Source organism: Podarcis pityusensis (assembly GCF_964106645.2).
Source record: "Podarcis pityusensis genome assembly, chromosome: 12".
In the NCBI taxonomy this organism is placed as follows: Eukaryota; Metazoa; Chordata; class Lepidosauria; order Squamata; family Lacertidae; genus Podarcis; species Podarcis pityusensis.
The window spans coordinates 1,286,941-1,310,137 of record NC_138037.1 but is presented as its reverse complement, the minus strand read 5'-3'; the positions used below and the strand labels follow the sequence as shown (position 1 = coordinate 1,310,137).

At 48.2% G+C, this 23,197-nt stretch overlaps 4 protein-coding genes and 1 long non-coding RNA gene across 12 annotated transcripts in view; all 5 read right to left on the bottom strand.

Annotated features, from left to right (window-relative positions):
• The window catches only part of LOC308459773 (uncharacterized protein), a 68,823-nt gene extending 63,891 nt beyond the window's left edge, over nt 1–4,932 (bottom strand). For 2 of the 7 annotated variants that reach the window (XM_080975436.1, XM_080975435.1), the window contains exons 1-2: nt 4,649–4,932; nt 19–657 (exon numbers count right to left, since the gene is read on the bottom strand). In XM_080975436.1, coding sequence (XP_080831562.1) covers nt 19–432 — 414 coding nt within the window. In that variant the 5' untranslated portion in view covers nt 433–657; nt 4,649–4,932. Of the gene's footprint in view, nt 1–18; nt 658–1,760; nt 1,870–3,252; nt 3,532–4,648 lie in introns of all 7 variants that reach the window. The other 5 variants (XM_080975441.1, XM_080975443.1, XM_080975442.1 and 2 more) reach the window with 4 other exon arrangements.
• The window catches only part of LOC308459830 (uncharacterized protein), an 89,495-nt gene that overhangs the window by 6,678 nt on the left and 59,620 nt on the right, over nt 1–23,197 (bottom strand). The gene's annotated exons all lie outside the window — the stretch shown is intronic.
• On the bottom strand, nt 6,957–7,515 carry LOC308458975. The gene is made up of 2 exons (XR_013977797.1): nt 7,272–7,515; nt 6,957–7,145 (listed from the first exon to the last, which is right to left on the bottom strand). It is a non-coding gene; the product is annotated as an uncharacterized lncRNA (long non-coding RNA).
• Nucleotides 9,583–15,229, bottom strand: LOC308459790 (uncharacterized protein). 2 transcript variants are annotated; one of them, XM_080975486.1, is made up of 7 exons: nt 15,188–15,229; nt 13,779–14,283; nt 13,527–13,608; nt 12,936–13,018; nt 11,645–11,771; nt 10,617–11,211; nt 9,583–10,532 (listed from the first exon to the last, which is right to left on the bottom strand). In XM_080975486.1, the coding sequence occupies exons 2-7, from the start codon at nt 14,190–14,192 to the stop codon at nt 9,785–9,787; spliced, it is 2,049 nt and encodes a 682-aa protein (XP_080831612.1). In that variant the 5' UTR covers nt 14,193–14,283; nt 15,188–15,229; the 3' UTR covers nt 9,583–9,784. The 2 variants fall into 2 exon arrangements, with proteins under 2 accessions (XP_080831612.1, XP_080831611.1); XM_080975485.1 differs by having other exon boundaries at nt 9,583–11,211.
• On the bottom strand, nt 17,723–23,123 carry LOC308459796 (uncharacterized protein). The gene is made up of 6 exons (XM_080975495.1): nt 23,081–23,123; nt 21,672–22,176; nt 21,420–21,501; nt 20,830–20,912; nt 19,467–19,593; nt 17,723–19,034 (listed from the first exon to the last, which is right to left on the bottom strand). Exons 2-6 carry the CDS (start codon nt 22,083–22,085, stop codon nt 17,872–17,874), a joined length of 1,869 nt encoding a protein of 622 aa, XP_080831621.1. The 5' UTR covers nt 22,086–22,176; nt 23,081–23,123; the 3' UTR covers nt 17,723–17,871.

Sequence of the window (23,197 nt, the reverse complement as noted above, 5' to 3'; positions counted from 1 at the left end):
GAGGAAAGTCTCTCTCACCTGCTGCTCTGCCTGCTTCCTCTCCTCTGCCTGACTCAGGAGGAAACCTTCGGCCAGGGCCACCGCCTGGGAAGTGGTCTCTGCTCCACACTCCCTCACCCAGCTCTCCATCTCTGGCGGAAGGACAGCCAGGAACTGCTCCAAGATCACAAGATCCAGCATCTGAGCTTTCGTGTGACCTTCTGGCTTTAGCCACTGACGGTCAAGGTGGTGGAGTCGGTTGCAAAGCTCTCGGGGTCCTTCAGCCTCCTGGTAGCACAACTGCCTGAACTGCTGGCTCTGCACATCTGAGCAGAGAATGTCCTCCTCACCCAGGATCTTCTGCATGGAGCTTTCCCAGAATCCCTCACTGCTCCCAGTTTTGATGGCATGGCCTCTTCCTGCTTCAGGGCTGGCTGAGTCTTGCTCATCCATCTGTGCTTTCAGGAATACCCCAAGAGATCGGAAGGAATCCTTTGGTCTTCTGCCAAGTTCTGTCTGTCCTAAGTAGAGCTGCTAGCAAATTCTACAAAAGGAAATACATTGTACCATAATAAAATTCATACACGGTCTGGAGAATAAATAGGTTCCCTGAAGAAGAATGGAGGAGTCTTGCTAGGAAACAGGCTGGACTCCGCATCCCAGACTCTGAGCTTTCTCCTGCAAAAAAAAGGGAAGATGTAAGTTTCTAGCTCTTGGAAGGAAAGTTACTATGCAAAATGTGCAGGTAACAGAAGAGATTTCTTTCAAATGAATCAGCCTACTTGTGCCTTCCTTTCAGTGTTATCAATGAATGAATGAATGGCGTCAAACTGAGATTGGCAGGCAAGTAATTTGTATGGGGTGGAATTTTGACGCAAGGCTCAATTCCAGGTGCTCACATGAAGGATTCACTATCCTTCCCTACTGACCCTCTTGGGGGGAGGGTGGCAGAGGGGCCCCTCTTGGTCATTTCAACACCCTCAGAGTTTGGAGTGTGGTGTGGCCCAAGAGAGGGCATCCTGGGGGCGGTTCCCAGGTTGGGAAATTCCCTCCCCAGAGGCGTGTCTGGCTCCTTCCCCTCTTGACCAAGGCCTCCGACCCCCAAGACAATCCAGACCCATCCTATTCCTGTGGCTGTCATTTGTTTTAACTCTTTTTAATATGGAATTTTACCACTGATGTAACTTGTCCTGGGTAATAAATGGAGCAGAGGAACAGGCAAACCTCCCAGGGACACAGAACCAGGAACATGTTCAGTGTCAAGAACCAGGAAGCAGCATGAAAATGTCATGGGAAGAGGCGGAATGGGGCAGACTAAAGGGGGGGCTGCTTGTAATAATAATAACAAGCTTTACAACAATAACAAGTGTAGGGTGGGGGGGGGGGAGCCTCAAGATACAAATAGAATCTCAAGAAAGTGGGAGAGCTTGTTGGAATTGGCAATGTCCTCCCTCTGAAATTTTGGCAGAACGAAGCGCACAAACATTACAGCATCATGAGAGAGAGAGAGAAATTATATAATGTTTATTGTTTTTCTATTTTACATTTTAGAATATTCATCTGAACAACCTTAAAATATCAGCTACTTCCCTTCTTCTCCTTCCATGGTTCAATTTGCAAAACATAAATCCCCACATATCTTATATAAACTAAACCATTCAGTATTTCATTATTACATCCCTCAGAACTTATTTACACTGTTCAATTTATCTTAATGCTGCCAGCGTTTTCAAGTTTACACAATTTCCCCCCATATATTCCAGTCTTCTCTAAATGTATACAGTATTCTTCTTGTTCTCTTATTCTATAAGTCTGCAAGCTGGGCATATTCCGTCAACTTGAGTTGCCATTCTTCTTTGGTTGGGACGTCACTAGTTTTCCATTTTGGGGCTAACAAAACACGGGTGGCAAAAGTAGCATACATAAATAACCTTTTTTGACACCTGGGAATTTCCATCTGAATTATCCCCAACAAAAAGGGCTCTAAAAGTACTTTTCCAACCCCCCCCCCAAAAAAACCCCAGACATTTTTTCAATTCATTATAAATTATTTCCCAATACTCTTTTACAAGTCCACCACATATGATGGAACGTACCCTCAGCCTCATTAGATCTCCATCACTTAGCTGATTCAGTCTTGTACATCTTAGCAAGTCTACGCAGTTACATACCATCTGTGAATCATTTTCAGGGAGTTTTCTTTCAAGGAATAACATGCTGTAAACTTCAAATCGCTCTTCCATAGTTTTTCCCAGAGATTCAAATCTATATTATGTCCTATATCTACTGCCCAGGGTGTCAAGGAAGCTTTAACAAGCTCGTCTTTTGTTTCCCAATCTAATAACAGATTGTACATTTTAGATAACAGTTTTTCTTCGTTTTGTAAAAGTTCTTTTTCAAAGCGTGAGCTTTGGTCCAAAAAACATTTTTTCCTGTCTGTTCTAAACATTTCATATAACTGATGATATTGTAGCCAATCTGTCACATGGCTCCTTACACTTACCATTGATTTCAGTTTAGGTTCCCCCTCTGTAAAGTGTAGCAGTTCCCTGTAAGTTGCCCGTTGTCTGTCCATATTAACTCTCTTAATTGTAACAGCCCCAATAGGAGAGAGCCATAAAGATGTTTTCCTTTCCAGCAGATTTTTATATTTCTCCCTAACTCTATACCGATTCTTCCTAAGGATATAGTTAATAAAACTTTTATAAATGTTCGCCTTCCCATACCAAAGACATGCAGGCCAGCCGAATTTTAAGTCATGACCTTCTAAATCCAGGATGTCTGCCTCCAGAAACACAATTTGGCTCAGTGTGGTTGATCTGCACCTTACATTGTTTTATTGGTAACATAAAATAAAAAAACAACTCTGCCTCACACTTGACCTAAGCACAACTAACTCCAAGGGCTCCTGACTAGGCGTTCGGCCAGGAAATATGGACTGTGACCTGTTAACTCTGCTCTCTCCTGTTTCCCCCCTTTCTGGTTTTGATTCAACTAATTCATGAACCAGGAACTCGTACACTAATAATGATCCAGCTGTTGTAGACATTCCCATGAACTTATTGTGTGGTTTTTGTGATGCACAGATGACAAGAGAACACTCGGTCTATTTATTTGTATCCTTTATTCCTCCTGTGAGCCTTGTTTATAAAACCCAATAAGCCAGTATTCCAAAAAGGAAGGAAAAAGACAACACACACTCCCAGGTCCCCACCTGCTCTGCATCTGCAAAGCACGATTATCCCACTTTAGAGAGCATTGGCTTCCTCCTACCTAAGAATCCTTGGATCTGTAGTTTCTTAAGGATGCTGAGAGCTGCTAGGAGACACCCTCCAAGTGCGCTTTAATAATCTGTCCTTTGTGCCAGGGAATTCAGGGAGCTATACCTGGTGGGGAGAGGGTCTCCCAGTAACTACAGCAATGGGAGGAGGCTGCCTCTTTCACCCCCATCTCAGGTTCCTTTCCTCTCCTGCCTTGGATTCCTTGGATGGGGAGACCTCCAGGGTTTCTCAGCAGGGCTTTCTCTTCAGCCTCCAAAGATCCTGGGGACACCTGAAAGGGTGCATGTGTCAAAGTCTGGAGAAGACCCCTGTGGGATGAATGGGTGGTGGGGAAAGCTTTCCTTCTAACTGAAGGACAACAGAGGGTTGGCTTGTATCTGGAGGAACTCAGCATCAGAGAGTCCTGCAGGATCAGGCCAATGGGACTTCCTATTGAGTCCCCACTCCTGTTCTTACAGGGGCCTCTTCCAGGAAGCACCCCAGCAAGATCCGAGTGCAAGAGCAACTTTCTCCCTGCCTGTGGTTTTCCAGCAACTGAAGTTCAGAAGCATCTGAACTGAGGTCCAGCGCTGAGGGCCTTCTGGCGGTTCTTTCACTGCGAGAAGCCAAGTTACAGGGGACCAGGCAGAGGGCCTTCTCCGTAGTGGCACCCGCCCTGTGGAACACCCTCCCATCAGATGTCAAAGAGAACAACTACCTGACTTTTAGAAGACATCTGAAGGCAGCCCTGTTTAGGGAAGCTTTTAATGTTTGATGTATTACTGTATTTTAATATCTCCTCCATCACTTTGGTAGCAGCAACTACCAGCAGATGCAGAGAATCTCCATCCTGGCGAAGATGCGTCACTCTGGGACGCACAGAACTGCCACCCACATCCCTCTCCTCCTCCTCCCTGCATCCCTCCTCCTCCTCTTTGGAAAGCCATCTGGATTGGTGCCCATCCCATCCTCCTGTGGGAGGGAGTTCCCTCGGTTTAACTCTTTGCCCCATGACGCAGCTCTTTCTTTTGTCTGCCCTCGACTTTCCAACATCGGATGGCAAACGTCAGGCTTTCATGGTTGTTGTTCTGCGTATCTTTTATGCCCTACTGTTTCCGTCTGGCTACAACCCCCGCTGACAAGTGTGACTGATTCACAAATCTGAAATGGGCTTATCTGCATTCCATTATGTTCTCCCCAAAATGGCAGCGTCTTGCCACCGTGGAAGAACATAGTTGCAGAGCTCCTGCACACTCGCCCCCTCCCTATCTTTGCAGAGAGGAAACCGGGAGGACCCTCTGCTTCCTGACTTGGGGGGCCCCCCATTGCCTCAGCTGAACAGCCCCCCCCATGCCTCGTTCCCCTGCAGCCCTGGGACCCCCCCGCCCCCGCTTCTCCCCCAGACTCACCAGGTCCCGGAATGCGCCACGGAGGCAGCGCTTGCGCCGCAGACAAGACAAAAAGCACCAGCCTCCCTTTGCAGGGACGGGCTTTGCAAGGAGGTGCTTTTGCTCCGAAGGACCTGCCCCCCCCCCGCCTTTATTTCCTCTCCTCTCTAGTAATCCAGCTCGGCTCCTTTTAACCCTTGGCAAGCCGGGGGCACCAAGCTCACCCCTCTTCTTCCTCTCTCCGAAGCAGAACTGTGCATTGCGCACACTCGGAGGAGAGGCTTTATTGGGGGGGGGCCCTCCTGGCTGGGCTCTGAGCTGCCCCCTCCCTTGGCCAGAAACAGGAGCAGCTGGCAGTGGGGGAAATCTGTGCAAGGAGCAGGAATCGCCGTCCTAGAATAAGAGAGGTGGAGGGCAAGGAGCAAGGAAACCCTCTCTGCAATTTGGAACACCAGTTTGCAAACTGTCACCATCGACCTGCTGAGCTTCCGCAAGGAGGGCACCTTCAGCATCAGCACCACCCTCATTTTTAATTTGTATACTGTCTTTCTATCTTACAGTACTCAAGGTGGTTTACAAGCTGAAGAAACAAAAAATGTACATCTTATAACAATCTAATGCAATGCAAAAACGTGACAATAAAACAAAACTGTAAAATAAGCAACCTACATCAAGAAAGTAACATTCAATGATCATTAGAATAGTATAAAATAATAATATCAACATATAAAAGTTAAAGAGCAGAGACATCACCTTGCTGACAAAGGTCTGTATAGTTAAAGCTATGGTTTTTCCCAGTAGTGATGGAAGTGAGAGCTGGACCATAAAGAAGGCTGATCGCCGAAGAATTGATGCTTTTGAATTCTGGTGCTGGAGGAGACTCTTGAGAGTTCCATGGACCGCAAGAAGATCAAACCTATCCATTCTTAAGGAAATCAGCCCTGAGTGCTCACTGGAAGGACAGATCCTGAAGCTAAGGCTCCAGTACTTTGGCTACTTCATGAGCAGAGAAGACTCCCTGGAAAAGACCCTGATGTTGGGAAAGATGGAGGGCACAAGGAGAAGGGGACGACGGAGGACGAGATGGTTGGACAGTGTTCTCGAAGCTACCAGCATGAGTTTGACCAAACTGAGGGAGGCAGTGGAAGACAGGAGTGCCTGGCGTGCTCTGGCCCAGGGGGTCACGAAGAGTCGGACACGACTAAACGACAACAATAAAAGTTAAACAGAAATCCACTCAACAGTTACACTAATTTCTAAACTATAATCAATAAGACAATGGCAAGCCACAGTACATAAAATAATACAATACAAATTGAGAAGCAGAAACTAGAGGGTGGAGCAAGGCAGGTGGAAGGAGGCCTTACCTGACAAAGTCTCTCCCCTCACCTCTGGGACCCTGCTGGTGTCTCCTTGGAGCGACCTCCTCTCCAGGTGCCCATTGGACTCATACGGATCCCAGACCATGCTGGCCCACAACTGGACAGATGTGTAAGGAGGTGTGCATGCCACTTCTCAGCCCAAGTCCTCAGCACAGCTTATGGCAGGGGTTTCCAAACTCCCCCCACCACAAGCCGCTTGAAAATTTCTGGCCACTTAATGTTTTCATTCAGTTTATTGTAGCTTTTGTGGCAGAATCCCAGAATTGTAGAGTGGGAAGGGGCTCTGAAGATTTAGTCCAACCCCCTGCAATGCAGGAATATGCAGCTGTCCCAGAACCCACGACCTCAATGTTATCAGCCCCAGGCCCTAGAGCCTAGAGACTGCATGATATTTAATTGTATTTTTTTATTGCTCCTTTTATATCTTACACATTGTAGTTTTTCATATTCCACAAAATTCAAAGTACAATGCAATATAATATGCTGGATAAGAGAAGGAACTAAAATACAACTAAAAATCAATATGAATATTTACTGGGGTAGATGTAGCGTCCCCCATCTTCAGTGACAAAAAAGCAGGAACTATTTGTCTTCTTACTCCTCACTGAGATCTGGCAGAATGAAATATGTGAACGCCACCTCCCAATATCTCAAGGGCTGTCTCATGGAAGATGGAGCAAGCTTGTTTTCTGCTGCTCCGGAGGGCAGGACCCGAACCCATGGCCTCAAGTTACAAGAAAGGAGATTGTGACTAAATATCAGGAAGAAGTTAGAGGTAGGTAGCCGTGTTGGTCTGCCGTAGTCAAAACAAAATAAAAAAATTCCTTCCAGTAGCACCTTAGAGAGCAACTAAGTTTGTTATTGGTATGAGCTTTCGTGTGCATGCACTTCCTCAGATACACACGAAAGCTCATACCAATAACAAACGTAGATGGTCTCTAAGGTGCTACTGCAAGGAATTTTTTTATCAGGAAGAACTTTCTGGTGGTAAGATGGTGGTGGATTTTGCTTCCTTGGAGGTTCCCATGAGGAGACGGGTGAGGTTTCATAGCCAGGTATCAGATGCTCAACAAAGGTTTTCTAGCTCCACAATAGTCCTACCCCACAAGGTTGGCGCAACCCCTAGAACCTTCTGTCTGGGAAGAGATGGAAGAGATTAATGCTCTGCACCAGAGCTTTTGTTCTATGGCTATTCATAATGCCAAAGAGGATTCCCCCCCACTCCTCTTCCAACCCTCTCCCTCTAGGATGGGGTTGCCTACTTCTTGCAGAGCCTTTTCCCCGACCAGCTCCTCCTCCTGTTCCTGGCCAAGGGAGGGAGCAGCTCCGAGGCCAGCCAGGAGGGTCCCTCAAAATAAAGCATTTCTGGCTTTGCGCGATGCTCTGGGCTCCTCTGGAACTCCTGCTTTCCAGAGGAAGAGATGGGTGGCCTAGGTCTTCTTCTTCTTCTTCTTCTTCTTCTTCTTCTTCTTCTTCTTCTTCTTCTTCTTCTTCTTCTGCATTGGGGAGAAGGGGGAGTCCCAGGGCACTAGGGGTGTGTGCATGCAGGGCCTGTTCACACACCCTCCAAGTGCCCCTATCTTCCAGGGCTGTCCCTGATTTAGAGAAGCTGTCCTGGTTTCTGATTCTATCCCGGAATGCCCCATTTTCCGTTAAAGGTAAAGGGACCCCTGACTATTAGGTCCAGTCGTGGCCGACTCTGGGGTGGCGGCGCTCATCTCGCTTTATTGGCTGAGGGAGCCAGCATACAGCTTCCGGGTCACGTGGCCAGCTTGACTAAGCCGCCTCTGGCGAACCAGAGCAGTACGGAAACGCCGTTTACCTTCCCGCCAGAGCGGTACCTATTTATCTACTTGCACTTTGACGTGCTTTCGAACTGCTAGGCTAGCAGGAGCCATTTTCCCTTAGGACGTCCGTTTTCATTGGAGATGTGTTGGAGGGAGATGGAGCTATCCAACCCCCAAGCCGTCTGAAGGCAATCCTGCATAGAGAAGCTTTTTTGTTTAACGTTTTATGATGTTTTCATATATGTTGGAAGCTGTCTAGAGTGGCTAGGGCACAGGTTCCCTATTTGAATCAGTGAGATGTTGGAGGGTATGTGTTTTGCCCATGCATGGGGGGACCCTGAAGTCAGGGAGCAGAGGGTCCTGCCCCCTTCCTCTCTGCAAAGCCAGGAAAGGTTCAAGGTAGGTTTCCTTTCATCCACTTTGGGGAGGGGACCTCTGGGTCAGGACAGCAGTGTAGCCCGAGTTATTGGTGCCCACTCCGACAGAGCCAAGTGGGGCAGCCTGCCCACTGGCACAGCCATCGCCCCACAAGTGAGCCCCGACAGAACGAGCTCCATTGGCCCCATGCCCTCAAGACCCCGTTCCTCCTCCCTGGGGGTGCCCTGAGGACTGGCTGAATAGACAGACATAAAAATACACAAACAGTGAAAACGGAAACCTGACTCACGCAATAAATAAATAAGGAAGATGGAGGACCGAGAAAAGAAAAGGCTTCTTCTGCAGCGCAGAGTTAGACCTGGTTAGGGCGAAGAAACAAGCTGGGAGATGGCTGCAGTGGAGGAAAATTATGGTCGAATGCAAGCAAGACTGGTGAGGGTTCATCATGGAGCCTTCCTGGTGGCCGGGAGGGAAGCAAGGAAGCAGACTTTGCTGTCTCAATAATGCTCCACTTTAACTGTCATTAACCTTTTAGAATGTATTAGGCATGGTTTCTGAGTGTTCTGCATTTGTGAATCTCCCCCCCTTACGCTGCATTGCATCTCTCCTTACCTGACCCTGAAAGTGGAACAAATGGCAGGATGTTTTAGCAGCAGAGTGTAAATCAGCTCTCCGTGAAGCTATCTGAGACCCAGGAAGAGGATTTGGGGATGCTCTTCCTCACTGAAGGCGAGGTTGCCAGGGCAATGCTGGACACCTGAGACCTGAAATGGTCTAATGGCCTGGGCACATGGGGCCACTCCAAGGTGATGGGGGCTCTTTCCTGGGGTAGGAGGGAGAGCAGCTCTTGAGGACCCCAGGATTAGAAACCCCCCCCCCCTCAGCCTGGTGTGAAAATTGTACTCAGTCAACCACAGTTCTAAATTCCTTCCTTGACCAAAAGCACCAAAAGGCAGGAGCAAATAGGCAGATTCATCTCACAGAAATCCTTTCAGCTGCCATCACATTTGGCGGGGTCACTTCCCTTCTAGGAGGGCTAGACACGGCCTGGAATCAACCCCCACTGCTCCCAGTTTGGATGGCATGGCCTCTTCCTGCTTCTGGGCCAGCTGAGTCTGGCTCATCCACCTGGGCTCTCAGGAAGCCTCCAAGATATCAGAAGGAAGCAATCCCTTTAGTCTTCTGCCCAGTTCTGGCTGTCCTAAGTAGAGGGACCTCTACTTATTACAGTGTTTACGACCTATTTTGACGGGCATTAATGATCCTGGCCCAACTGAACTGGCTGCCAATTAGCTTCCACACCCAATTCAAAGTGCAAATTTTGACCTATAAAGCCATTACCATTATTGTTATTATTTTTAACGATTCATGAAACCACAGTAAAACTAACAAACATAAAAAAAATTCCTTATCTTTAAGTCAGATAGTTGTTTATTTTCTTAACATCTAACAAGAGGGAGTTCCACAAGGCGGGTGACACTATCAAAAAGGCCCCCTGCCTTGTTCCATGTAACCTCACTTCCCACAATCAGGGAACTGGCAGAAGGCCTTCAGAAGTGGAACTCAGGGTCTGCGTTGAACATATTAATCAAAGTCTCTGAAAATTAAATTCATATACAGCCATTGTCTGGTTTCTCCCCACTGTGCCATCGTTGATGGCCTTTGAGACTGGTCTTCTGACCGAAGCTCTGTCCACATTCCAAGCATTGATATGGTTTCTCTCCTGTATGAATTCTTTCATGGACTGTGAGATTGAACTTCCGATTGAAGCTCTTTCCACATTCCAAGCACTGATATGGTTTCTCCCCTGTATGAATTCTTTGATGTGTTGTGAGAACCTTTTTCCGACTGAAACTCTTCCCACATTCCATACACTGATATGGCTTCTCCCCTGTATGGATTCTTTCATGGACTGTGAGATGGAACTTCCGATTGAAGCTCTTCCCACATTCCAAGCACTGATATGGTTTCTCCCCTGTATGAATTCTTTCGTGGGAAGTGAGACTATCTTTCCGACTGAAACTCTTCCCACATTCCAAACACTGATATGGTTTCTCCCCTGTATGAATTCTTTGATGGGCTTTGAAACTTTTTTTCTGGGTAAAGCTCTTCCCACATTCCAAGCACTGATATGGTTTCTCCCCTGTATGAATTCTTTGATGGGAAGTGAGAACCTTTTTCTGACTGAAACTCTTCCCACATTTCATGCACTGATATGGCTTCTCCCCTGTATGAATTCTTTGATGGGCCATGAGACTCTTTTTCTGACTGAAACTCTTCCCACATTCTAAACACGTATATGATTTTTCCACTGTATGAATTCTTTCATGGGAAGTGAGACCATCTTTCCAACTGAAACTCTTCCCACATTCCATGCACTGATATGGCTTCTCCCCTGTATGAATTCTTTGATGTGTCGTGAGATGGGCACTTTTATGAAACCTCTTCCCACATTCCAAACACTGATATGGCTTCTCCCCTGTATGAATCCATTGATGGTCTATTAAACTTTTCTTCCAGGCGAAGCTCTGTCCACATTCCTTGCAGTTATATGGTTTCTCCCCTGTATGAATTCTTTCATGGGAAGTGAGACTATCTTTCCAACTGAAACTATTCCCACATTCCAAACACTGATATGGTTTCTCCCCTGTATGAATTCTTTGATGAGCTTTGAAACTTTTTTTCTGGGTAAAGCTCTTCCCACATTCCATACACTGATATGGTTTCTCCCCTGTATGAATTATTTGATGGGAAGTGAGACTTTCCTTCCAGGTGAAACTCTTTCCACATTCCAAGCACTGATATGGTTTCTCCCCTGTATGAATTCTTTGATGGGAAGTGAGACTCTCTTTCCAACTGAAGCTCTTCGCACACTCCAAGCATTGATAGGATTTCTTCCCCAATGGATTTCTTTGGAGGGAAGTGGAATGGGAGCTTTGACTGAAGTTCTCTCTACACTCAGAATATTTACATTGCTTCTCCATGGTGTAGACATGGTCATGGTCTCCCTGGTTCTTAATCTCTGATTCATCACCATCTGCAACAAAGAAAGAAACCGATCACAGCCTCAAGGAGAAACGCAGCCCTCGGTTATTGAACTTTGCTAATTAATGCTTGGGATATGGGAAGAACTGAAGGGAATTAAAAGTAAGGCCTTAAAACAGGCTTCACTGCTTTTGTTGACAGGCATCAATGAACATATGTATGGGAAACTGAGTGTCAGGAGTGGGGCAGCAATAAATCACACGGAGTAAGTGAAGTTAACTCTTTATGAGAAGCAACAGGCTGCTCAGAAGTGTCAGGCCTAGTGAGCACAGCAATACTTCCCTCTGGGTCTGGCCCCTATGAGCCAGTTGTGGGGACTGAAGGCCCTGCCTTCCCACAACTGACTAAGTCCCCTCCTCTCCCAGATTCTTCCCAAGGGATCTTTACTTCCAAAACAGACATCATGATCCAACAGGGAGCCTTACTGAGAGAGTTGATGATCCCACAATTCTCCTCCATGACTTCCTTATGCAGAGCTCTCTGGTCAGGATCCAGCAACGCCCACTCCTCGTCTGCAAAATGAACAGCTATATCTTCAAAACATACTAGGCCCTAAAAGAAGAAGAGAAAAGTCTTGCTCTCAGGCAACAGAAATATAATCTTCTACACATTGTGCTGCTGTTTTGTGTCTGTTTGTTGCCGTATGGTTTTAATGGGATTGTCTGGCTGTACATTTTAATTATGGATGTACGTTTTAACCTCTTAATGGAATTGTTTTATTGTGTATTTTATTGATGGGTATTCATCCTTGTGTAAATGGATGGAACTCCACCTGGTGTTTTTCAGATCCTTCTCTCTGCTGAACATTCCCCCCTTTCCTCTCCCCCTCTACTGTTCTGGAGGGGGAAACCTTCGCCATGCCCTACAGCCAACTTCAGGGTTGCAGGGGGTCACAGGGAGGGGAAGGAGGGGGAAAGCCCTATAGTGTAACTGATGGGACTCGTTGGGTGAATTCTGGCCCCTCTTTTTTATGGTTTGTCAGCTGTGGAGAAGCCTATCTTAGTATTAAATGTTAAATTGGTAAATAAAACTGAAGCTACTGATAGATAATACTAGCATCATTCAGAAGGCTAGTGAACGTGAGGTGATTGTTAATCATTCTCTGAACTTAACCTTCTGGAATGGCCTTTACAGCCTTTGTTAAGGACAATTTTGACAGAAGTCTGTGGGAATGTTCAGGGATGCAGGAAAGGATATATTGTCTGATTATATCCTTATCTAACTTGTGTTAACATTCCCCTTATTCCCTCATAAAAGATAAGACATGACACAGTCTTCTACAAAAGTATAAAAAAGAGTTTGCTCACATTCAGATCCCAGAAGGCAGACTTAGCTTAATGAAGTAACATGCACCTGGAAACTATCTCATAAGAAGACAGTCCCTTTGTCCTCTCTTGGCTGGAAGGCAAGAGGGCATCTTTGGCTAAGCAGACGTTGTTTCTTCGATGCAGGTAGTCATAGAGAGAGAGATGGCTGCCCTGCCCTGTGCTTTTGTCGGTACCTGCACGTGAGGCCACACCCACCTCTGGTCACATGCAGAGGAAGTCTGTCCCAGTCCAGAAGGAAACAGGAAGTTTACCTGCTGGCTGGACAAACATTCCTCCCCATGTGTAAACATGTTCACTCTAGGAATGTTGTACTTGACTGCTCTTGGGTTTCATATCCTACAAAGTCAAGAGCAGGAGCCTCTTTTCCCACAATGCTCCTTCTCCCTACCTGATCTGGTTCCAGAGCTGATGTTTCTCCTCTGCCTCCATGCAAAGATGGAAGAAGAGGTCTTGCCAGCATCATTCTGTCACCTGTGAGAGACAAAGGGAAGTGGCAGGCCATTAGCACATGCTTTTCTTCAAGGTGAAGCAGTGCACCTCTAACTACAGATGGTGTGCTCTATGCATGGGTACCTTTGAAGGGGACTCAGAAACTAATACAGAATGAGGCTACCAGACTGGTGACTGGGAGCAGCTGCTGGGACCATATATCACTGGCCCTGAAAGACCTACACTGGCTCCTAGTATGTTTCCAAGCACAATTCAACATGTTGGTATTGACCTTTGAAGCCCTAAACAGCCTCGGCCCTGTAGACCTGAAGGAGCGTCTCCACACCAATCGTTCAGCCCGGACACTGAGGTCCAGCTCCAAGGGCCTTCTGGCAGTTCCCTCACTGCGAGGAGTAAAGCTACAGAGAACCAGGCAGAGGGCCTTCTCTTGGCCCCAAGTGTCTTCCCCCAAAAGATGAAAAGAACCCACAGATTAGTTCCTAAATCCATAAAATGCAACCAAAGGGAGAAAAAGCTCCTTCCTCCTTACCCAGCGGCCTCTCTCTCCTGACCAACGGAGTCTTCTCTGCCTCAGAGGAATCCAGACCCATTTCTGCAAAGATAATCTTTCCCTGAAAGAGCAACAAGGATTCAGAACAGAGGATGGAGAGAAATATTAGAAAAGGAATGGCAAAGGGAAAACCATTTGGGGATGCTTTCCAAAAGCTTAGTAGAGGATTTCAGGATACTCTCCATTCTGTTCAGAGCCCCTTGGGAATATCCAGAGGACAGTCTCTCTCACCTGCTGCTCTGCCTGCTTCCTCTCCTCTGCCTGACTCAGGAGGAATCCTTCAGCCAGGGCCACCGCCTGGGAACTGGTCTCCGCTCCACATTCCCGCACCCAGCTCTCCATCTCTGGCGGAAGGACAGCCAGGAACTGCTCCAAGACCACCAGGTCCAGCATCTGAGCTTTCGTGTGCCTTTCTGGCTTCAGCCACTGATGGCAAAGGTGGTGGAGTTGGCTGCAAATTTCTCGGGGTCCTTTGGCCTCCTGGTAGCAGAACTGCCTGAACTGCTGGCTCTTCATATCAGAGTGGAGGGTGTCCTCCTCACCCAGGATCTTCTGCACAGAGCTTTCCCAGAATCCTTCACTGCTCCCAGTGTTGATGGCATGACCCCTTCCTGCTTCAGGGCCGGCTGAGTCTTGCTCATCCATCTGTGTTCTCAGGAAGCCTCCAAGAAATCGGAAGGAACCCCTTGGCCTTCTTCTAAGTTCTGTCTGTCCTTATTACAGCGGTTAGCAAATCCTACAAAGGAATATGTCTTTCTGTTATATAATTGATATTATTATCATTCTTATTTTATTAAAATCCTATAATTCAAAGTTCAAGGTGTTTTTTAAAAAATAATATTGACGGCATCATCAAGTACCTTTTCTAATTAGTCTGGCATCTTTTTTAGGGCCAGACAATGACTGGTTTTCAACATCATAATACAGTGTATCACCAGCTAAACATCCCAATACAGTGGTACCTCGGGTTAAGTTCTTAATTCGTTCCGGACCTCCTGAAACTGTTCTTAACCTGAAGCACCACTTTAGCTAATGGGGCCTCCTGCTGCTGCCGCGCTGCCGGAGCACGATTTCTCTTCTCATCCTGAAGCAAAGTTCTTAACCCGAGGTACTATTTCTGGGTTAGCGGAGTCTGTAACCTGAAGCGTATGTAACCCGGGGTTCCACTGTATTCCGGTTTTAAAACAGCTGCATTGGTTGTCCATTCTATTGAAGGGGCTCCCCTGAGGGTTCACTTAGACCCCCCCCCCAAATCTGAAGAACCGCCTCCTTCCCTTCAGACCCTCTGGGGTGGGGAGGCTGGCAGAGGGGAGCAGGGCGGCCCCAGAACGGGCATCCTGGTGGGAGTTCCTGGGCTGGGGCATACCCTCCCCCCAGAGGCCCCCCTGGCCCCTGCCCCTCTTTCCCAAGGACTCTGACCCCAGGACCCCAAGGACCCCGAAGTCTGGGAAGGGGAGCTGCTGAGAATCTTTCCCCCTGGCTGCCAGCTCTGCCCATCTTTCCCTAAGCATCCCAAGGGAGACCCCCGTGGCCAGCTCGCCCCCTCCGGGCAGGACCCTCCTCTCCCCGACCCCCCCATGCACCCCCCCCCGCTGCAGCCCTGGGACCCCTTTCTCCCAAGGGGGGGGGAGGAGGCTCACCGCATCCCGGGAGGCGCCCCCTTGCACGGGGCGGGAGGCAGGAAATGACGGGAGGGAGGGAGGGGAGGGGCCTTGCGGGGGGGGAGGGCCTGGTCCCACCCCCTCCTTCCTTTCCTCTACTTTCTCGGAGTCCCGCTCACTTCCCGGCAACCCTTGCAAAGCGGAAATGCAGAATCCGGGAGGAGCCCCGCCCCGAGAGCTTTCTTTCGCGGGGGGGGGGCCAGGAGTGGGCCGAGGACCCAGGGCTCCCTTCCCGCCCCTTGGCGGCTTCCTGGGAGCCAGATGGATGAGCCCGACTCCGCTGGCCCTGCAGGGGAAGAGGCCCTGCCTTCAAGAGGGGGAGCCGGGGGCGATTGGGGGGAAACCCCTTCCTGACTAGGCGTGGGGCCAGGCAATGTGGACGGTGACCTGTTGACTCTGCTCTCTCCCCTTTCCCCCTTTTCTGGTTTTGATTCAACTAATTCATGAACCAGGAACTCGTACCCTAAGAATGATCCAGCTGTTGTAGACATTCCCATGAACTTATTGTGTGGTTTTTGTGATGCACAGATGACAAGAGAACACGCGGTCTGTTTATTTGTATCCTTTCTTCCTCCTGTGAGCCTTGCTTATAAAACCCAATAAACCAGAATTCCAAAAAGGAAGGAAAAAGACAACACACACTCCCAGGTCCCCATCTGTGCAGCATCTGCAAAGCAGGATCAACCCACTTTAGATTCCTAAGAATCCTGGGATCTGTGCTTTCTTAAGGATGCTGAGAGCTGCTAAGAGACACCCTCCAAGTGCGCTTTAATAATCTCCTTTTTGCCAGGGACCTCGGGGAATTACAGCTGGTGGGAAGAGGGTCTCCCAATAACTCTCAGCACTGGAGGGGGGGCTGCCTCTTTCACCCCCATCCCTCCCAAGGTTCCCTCCCTCCCAGCAAGGCTTGGATTCCTTGGGTGGGGAGACTTCCAAGAGTTATCAGCAAGGCTTTCTGGTCAGTCTCAGAAGATCATTTGGACACCTGAGAGGCTGCATGTCTGAACGGGTGTACATGTGTCAAAGTCTGGTGAAAACCATGTCGGATGAAGGAGTGGTGGATGGTGAGGAAAACTTTCCTTCTAACTGAAGAACATTGGAGCGTTGGAACTCACCATCACAACAGAAGACGACGATGGCTGTAGCTTGAATTATTGGCGGCCACCCTGACAGAGCCAAGTGGGGCAGCCTGCCCACTGGCACAGCCATCGCCCCACAAGTGAGCCCCGACAGAACGAGCTCCATTGGCCCCATGCCCTCAAGGCCCCGTTCCTCCTCCCTGGGGGTGCCCTGAGGACTGGCTGCATGTAGACAGACATAAAAATACACAAACAGTGAAAACGGAAACCTGACTCACGCAATAAATAAATAAGGAAGATGGAGGACCGAGAAAAGAAAAGGCTTCTTCTGCAGCGCAGAGTTAGACCTGGTTAGGGCGAAGAAACAAGCTGGGAGATGGCTGCAGTGGAGGAAAATTATGGTCGAATGCAAGCAAGACTGGTGAGGGTTCATCATGGAGCCTTCCTGGTGGCCGGGAGGGAAGCAAGGAAGCAGACTTTGCTGTCTCAATAATGCTCCACTTTAACTGTCATTAACCTTTTAGAATGTATTAGGCATGGTTTCTGAGTGTTCTGCATTTGTGAATCTGCCCACCTTACGCTGCATTGCATCTCTCCTTACCTGACCCTGAAAGTGGAACAAATGGCAGGATGTTTTAGCAGCAGAGTGGAAATCAGCTCTCCGTGAAGCTATCTGAGACCCAGGAAGAGGATTTGGGGATGCTCTTCCTCACTGAAGGCGAGGTTGCCAGGGCAATGCTGGACACCCGAGACCTGAAATGGTCTAATGGCCTGGGCACATGGGGCCACTTCAAGGTGATGGGGGCTCTTTCCTGGGATAGGAGGGAGAGCAGCTCTTGAGGACCCCAGGATTAGAACCCCCCCCCTCAGCCTGGTGTGAAAATTGTACTCAGTCAACCACAGTTCTAAATTCCTTCCTTGACCAAAAGCACCAAAAGGCAGGAGCAAACAGGCAGATTCATCTCACAGAAATCCCTTCGATTGCCATCACATTTGGCAGGGTCACTTCCCTTCTAGGAGGGCTAGACACGGCCTGGAATCAACCCCCACTGCTCCCAGTTTGGATGGCATGGCCTCTTCCTGCTTCTGGGCCAGCTGAGTCTGGCTCATCCACCTGGGCTCTCAGGAAGCCTCCAAGATATCAGAAGGAAGCAATCCCTTTAGTCTTCTGCCCAGTTCTGGCTGTCCTAAGTAGAGGGACCTCTACTTATTACATTGTTTACGACCTATTTTGACGGGCATTAATAATCCTAGCCCAACTGAACTGGCTGCCAATTAGCTTCCACACCCAATTCAAAGTGCCAGTTTTGACCTATAATGCCATTACCATTATTTTTATTATTTCTAACAATTCATGAAACCACAGTAAAACTAACAAACATTAAAAACTTCCTTATCTTTAAGTTTATTTTCTTAACATCTAAAAAGAGGGAGTTCCACAAGGCGGGTGACACTATCAAAAAGGCCCCCTGCCTTGTTCCATGTAACCTCACTTCCCACAATCAGGGAACTGGCAGAAGGCCTTCAGAAGTGGAACTCAGGATCCAGGTGGAACATATTAATCAAAGTCTCTGAAAATTAAATTCATATACAGCCATTGTCTGATTTCTCCCCACTGTGACATCTTTGATGGCCTATGAGACTGGTCTTCTGACCGAAGCTCTGTCCACATTCCAAGCATTGATATGGTTTCTCTCCTGTATGAATTCTTTCATGGACTGTGAGATTGAATTTCCGACTGAAGCTCTTCCCACATTCCAAGCACTGATATGGTTTCTCCCCTGTATGAATTCTTTGATGGGAAGTGAGACCGTCCTTCCGGTTGAAGCTCTTTCCACATTCCAAGCACTGATACGGTTTCTCCCCTGTATGAATCCTTTGATGGGAAGTGAGACCTTCCTTCCAGGTGAAACTCTGTCCACATTCCAAGCATTGATATGGTTTCTCTCCTGTATGAATTCTTTCATGGACTATGAGATAGAACTTCCGGGTGAACCTCTTTCCACATTCCAAGCACTGATACGGTGTCTCTCCTGTATGAATTCTTTGATGGGAAGTGAGACTTTCCTTCCGGTTGAAGCTCTTTCCACATTCCAAGCACTGATACGGTTTCCCCCCTGTATGAATCCTTTGATGGGAAGTGAGACCTTCCTTCCAGGTGAAACTCTGTCCACATTCCAAGCATTGATATGGTTTCTCTCCAGTATGAATTCTTTCATGGACTATGAGATAGAACTTCCGGGTGAACCTCTTTCCACATTCCAAGCACTGATACGGTTTCTCTCCTGTATGAATTCTTTGATGGGAAGTGAGACTTTCCTTCCGGTTGAAGCTCTTTCCACATTCCAAGCACTGATACGGTTTCTCCCCTGTATGAATCCTTTGATGGGAAGTGAGACCTTCCTTCCAGGTGAAACTCTGTCCACATTCCAAGCATTGATATGGTTTCTCTCCTGTATGAATTCTTTCATGGACTGTGAGATTGAATTTCCGACGGAAGCTCTTCCCACATTCCAAGCACTGATATGGTTTCTCCCCTGTATGAATTCTTTGATGGGAAGTGAGACTCTCTTTCCGACTGAAGCTCTTCGCACATTCCAAGCACTGATAGGATTTCTTCCCCAATGGATTTCTTTGGAGGGAGCTTTGACTGAAGTTCTCTCTACACTCAGAATATTTACATTGCTTCTCTATGGTGTAGACATGGTCATGGTCTCCCTGGTTCTTAATCTCTAATTCATCACCATCTACAACGAAGAAAGAAACCGATCACAGCCTCAGGGAGAAACGCAACCCTCGGTTATTGAACTTTGCTAATTAATGCTTGGGACACAGGAAGAACTGAAGGGAATTAAAAGTAAGGCCTTACAACAGGCTTCACTGCTTTTGTTGACAGGCATCAATGAACATATTTATGGAACCTGAGTGTCAGGAGTGGGGCAGCAATAAATCACACGGAGTAAGTGAAGTTAACTCTTTATGAGAAGCAACAGGCTGCTCAGAAGTGTCAGGCCTAGTGAGCACAGCAATACTTCCCTCTGGGTCTGGCCCCTATGAGCCAGTTGTGGGGACTGAAGGCCCTGCCTTCCCACAACTGACTAAGTCTCCTCCTCTCCCAGATTCTTCCCAAGGAATCTTTACTTCCAAAACAGACATCATGATCCAACAGGGAGCCTTACTGAGAGAGTTGATGATCCCACAATTCTCCTCCATGACTTCCTTATGCAGAGCTCTCTGGTCAGGATCCAGCAACGCCCTCTCCTCGTCTGCAAAATGAACAGCTATATCTTCAAAACATACTAGGCCCTAAAAGAAGAAAAGTCTTGCTCTCAGGCAACAGAAATATAATCTTCTACACATTGTTTTGTTGTTTTGTGTCTGTTTGTTGCCGTATGGTTTTAATGGGATTGTCTGGCTGTACATTTTAATTATGGATGTACGTTTTAACCTCTTAATGGAATTGTTTTATTGTGTATTTTATTGATGGGTATTCATCCTTGTGTAAATGGATGGAACTCCACCTGGTGTTCTTCAGATCCTTCTCTCTGCTGAACATTCCCCCCTTTCCTCTCCCCCTCTACTGTTCTGGAGGGGGAAACCTTCACCATGCCCTACAGCCAACTTCAGGGTTGCAGGGGGTCACAGGGAGGGGAAGGAGGGGGAAAGCCCTATAGTGTAACTGATGGGACTCGTGAGGTGAATTCTGGCCCCTCTTTTTTATGGTTTGTCAGCTGTGGAGAAGCCTATCTTAGTATTAAATGTTAAATTGGTAAATAAAACTGAAGCTACTGATAGATAATACTAGCATCATTCAGAAGGCTAGTGAACGTGAGGTGGTTGTTAATCATTCTCTGAACTTAACCTTCTGGAGTGGCCTTTATAGCCTTTGTTAAGGACAATTTTGACAGAAGTCTGTGGGAATGTTCAGGGATGCAGGAAAGGATATATTGTCTGATTATATCCTTATCTAACTTGTGTTAACATTCCCCTTATTTTTAAACTTTGCAGAGGATCCGTTTGCTCAGGCTAGTAAAGCCTGTATAATAACTGTTCTGGTATTTTCCCCTTATTCCCTCATAAAAGATAAGACATGACACAGTCTTCTACAAAAGTATAAAAAAGAGTTTGCTCACATTCAGATCCCAGAAGGCAGACTTAGCTTAATGAAGTAACATGCACCTGGAAACTATCTCATAAGAAGACAGTCCCTTTGTCCTCTCTTGGCTGGAAGGCAAGAGGGCATCGTTGGCTATGCAGACGTTGTTTCTTCGATGCAGGTAGTCATAGAGAGAGAGATGGCTGCCCTGCCCTGTGCTTTTGTCGGTACCTGCACGTGAGGCCACACCCACCTCTGGTCACATGCAGAGGAAGTCTGTCCCAGTCCAGAAGGAAACAGGAAGTTTACCTGCTGGCTGGACAAACATTCCTCCCCATGTGTAAACATGTTCACTCTAGGAATGTTGTACTTGACTGCTCTTGGGTTTCATATCCTACAAAGTCAAGAGCAGGAGCCTCTTTTCCCACAATGCTCCTTCTCCCTACCTGATCTGGTTCCAGAGCTGATGTTTCTCCTCTGCCTCCATGCAAAGATGGAAGAAGAGGTCTTGCCAGCATCATTCTGTCACCTGTGAGAGACAAAGGGAAGTGGCAGGCCATTAGCACATGCTTTTCTTCGAGGTGAAGCAGTGCACCTCTAACTACAGATGGTGCGCTCTATGCGTGGGTACCTTTGAAGGGGACTCAGAAACTAACACAGAATGAGGCTACCAGACTGGTGACTGGAAGCAGCTGCTGGGACCATATATCACTGGCCCTGAAAGACCTACACTGGCTCCTAGTATGTTTCCAAGCACAATTCAACATGTTGGTGGTGGCTTTGAAGCCCTAAACAGCCTCGGCCCTGTAGACCTGAAGGAGCGTCTCCACACCAATCGTTCAGCCCGGACACTGAGGTCCAGCTCCAAGGGCCTTCTGGCAGTTCCCTCACTGCGAGGAGTAAAGCTACAGAGAACCAGGCAGAGGGCCTTCTCTTGGCCCCAAGTGTCTTCCCCCAAAAGATGAAAAGAACCCACAGATGAGTTCCTAAATCCATAAAATGCAACCAAAGGGAGAAAAAGCTCCTTCCTCCTTACCCAGCGGCCTCTCTCTCCTGACCAACGGAGTCTTCTCTGCCTCAGAGGAATCCAGACCCATTTCTGCAAAGATAATCTTTCCCTGAAAGAGCAACAAGGATTCAGAACAGAGGATGGAGAGAAATATTAGAAAAGGAATGGCAAAGGGAAAACCATTTGGGGATGCTTTCCAAAAGCTTAGTAGAGGATTTCAGGATACTCTCCGTTCTGTTCAGAGCCCCTTGGGAATATCCAGAGGACAGTCTCTCTCACCTGCTGCTCTGCCTGCTTCCTCTCCTCCGCCTGACTCAGGAGGAATCCTTCAGCCAGGGCCACCGCCTGGGAACTGGTCTCCGCTCCACATTCCCGCACCCAGCTCTCCATCTCTGGCGGAAGGACAGCCAGGAACTGCTCCAAGACCACCAGGTCCAGCATCTGAGCTTTCGTGTGCCTTTCTGGCTTCAGCCACTGATGGCAAAGGTGGTGGAGTTGGCTGCAAATTTCTCGGGGTCCTTTGGCCTCCTGGTAGCAGAACTGCCTGAACTGCTGGCTCTTCATATCAGAGTGGAGGGTGTCCTCCTCACCCAGGATCTTCTGCACAGAGCTTTCCCAGAATCCTTCACTGCTCCCAGTGTTGATGGCATGACCCCTTCCTGCTTCAGGGCCGGCTGAGTCTTGCTCATCCATCTGTGTTCTCAGGAAGCCTCCAAGAAATCGGAAGGAACCCCTTGGCCTTCTTCTAAGTTCTGTCTGTCCTTATTAAAGCGGCTAGCAAATCCTACAAAGGAATACGTCTTTCTTGTATAAAATTGATATTATTATCATTCTTATTTTATTAAAATCCTATAATTCAAAGTTCAAGGTGTTTTTTAAAAAATAATATTGACAGCATCATCAAGTACCTTTTCTAATTAGTCTGGCATCTTTTTTAGGGCCGGACGATGCCTGCTTTTCAACATCGTAGTACAGTATATCACCAGCTAAGCATCCCAATACGGTGGTACCTCGGATTAAGTACTTAATTCGTTCCGGACCTCCTGAAACTGTTCTTAACCTGAAGCACCACTTTAGCTAATGGGGCCTCCTGCTGCTGCCGCGCTGCCGGAGCACGATTTCTCTTCTCATCCTGAAGCAAAGTTCTTAACCCGAGGTACTATTTCTGGGTTAGCGGAGTCTGTAACCTGAAGCGTATGTAACCCGGGGTTCCACTGTATTCCGGTTTTAAAACAGCTGCATTGGTTGTCCATTCTATTGAAGGGGCTCCCCTGAGGGTTCACTTAGACCCCCCCCCCCAAATCTGAAGAACCGCCTCCTTCCCTTCAGACCCTCTGGGGTGGGGAGGCTGGCAGAGGGGAGCAGGGCGGCCCCAGAACGGGCATCCTGGTGGGAGTTCCTGGGCTGGGGCATACCCTCCCCCCAGAGGCCCCCCTGGCCCCTGCCCCTCTTTCCCAAGGACTCTGACCCCAGGACCCCAAGGACCCCGAAGTCTGGGAAGGGGAGCTGCTGAGAATCTTTCCCCCTGGCTGCCAGCTCTGCCCATCTTTCCCTAAGCATCCCAAGGGAGACCCCCGTGGCCAGCTCGCCCCCTCCGGGCAGGACCCTCCTCTCCCTGACCCCCCCATGCACCCCCCCGCTGCAGCCCTGGGACCCCTTTCTCCCAAGGGGGGGGGGAGGAGGCTCACCGCATCCCGGGAGGCGCCCCCTTGCACGGGGCGGGAGGCAGGAAATGACGGGAGGGAGGGAGGGGAGGGGCCTTGCGGGGGGGGGAGGGCCTGGTCCCACCCCCTCCTTCCTTTCCT

Excerpts from the sequence above, each read along its gene's own strand:
- LOC308459790 (XM_080975485.1), bottom strand. The coding sequence starts at position 14,192 with ATGGATGAGCAAGACTCAGCCGGCCCTGAAGCAGGAAGGGGTCATGCC. Across the intron at positions 13,019-13,526 it reads CAGGAGAGAGAGGCCGCTGG|GTGACAGAATGATGCTGGCA; the intron begins GTAAGGAGGAAG and ends TGTCTCTCACAG. Across the intron at positions 11,212-11,644 it reads TGGGATCATCAACTCTCTCA|ATGGTGATGAATCAGAGATT; the intron begins GTAAGGCTCCCT and ends TCTTTGTTGCAG.
- LOC308459796 (XM_080975495.1), bottom strand. The coding sequence starts at position 22,085 with ATGGATGAGCAAGACTCAGCCGGCCCTGAAGCAGGAAGGGGTCATGCC. Across the intron at positions 20,913-21,419 it reads CAGGAGAGAGAGGCCGCTGG|GTGACAGAATGATGCTGGCA; the intron begins GTAAGGAGGAAG and ends TGTCTCTCACAG. Across the intron at positions 19,594-20,829 it reads CAGCTCTGGAACCAGATCAG|GGCCTAGTATGTTTTGAAGA; the intron begins GTAGGGAGAAGG and ends TTCTTCTTTTAG.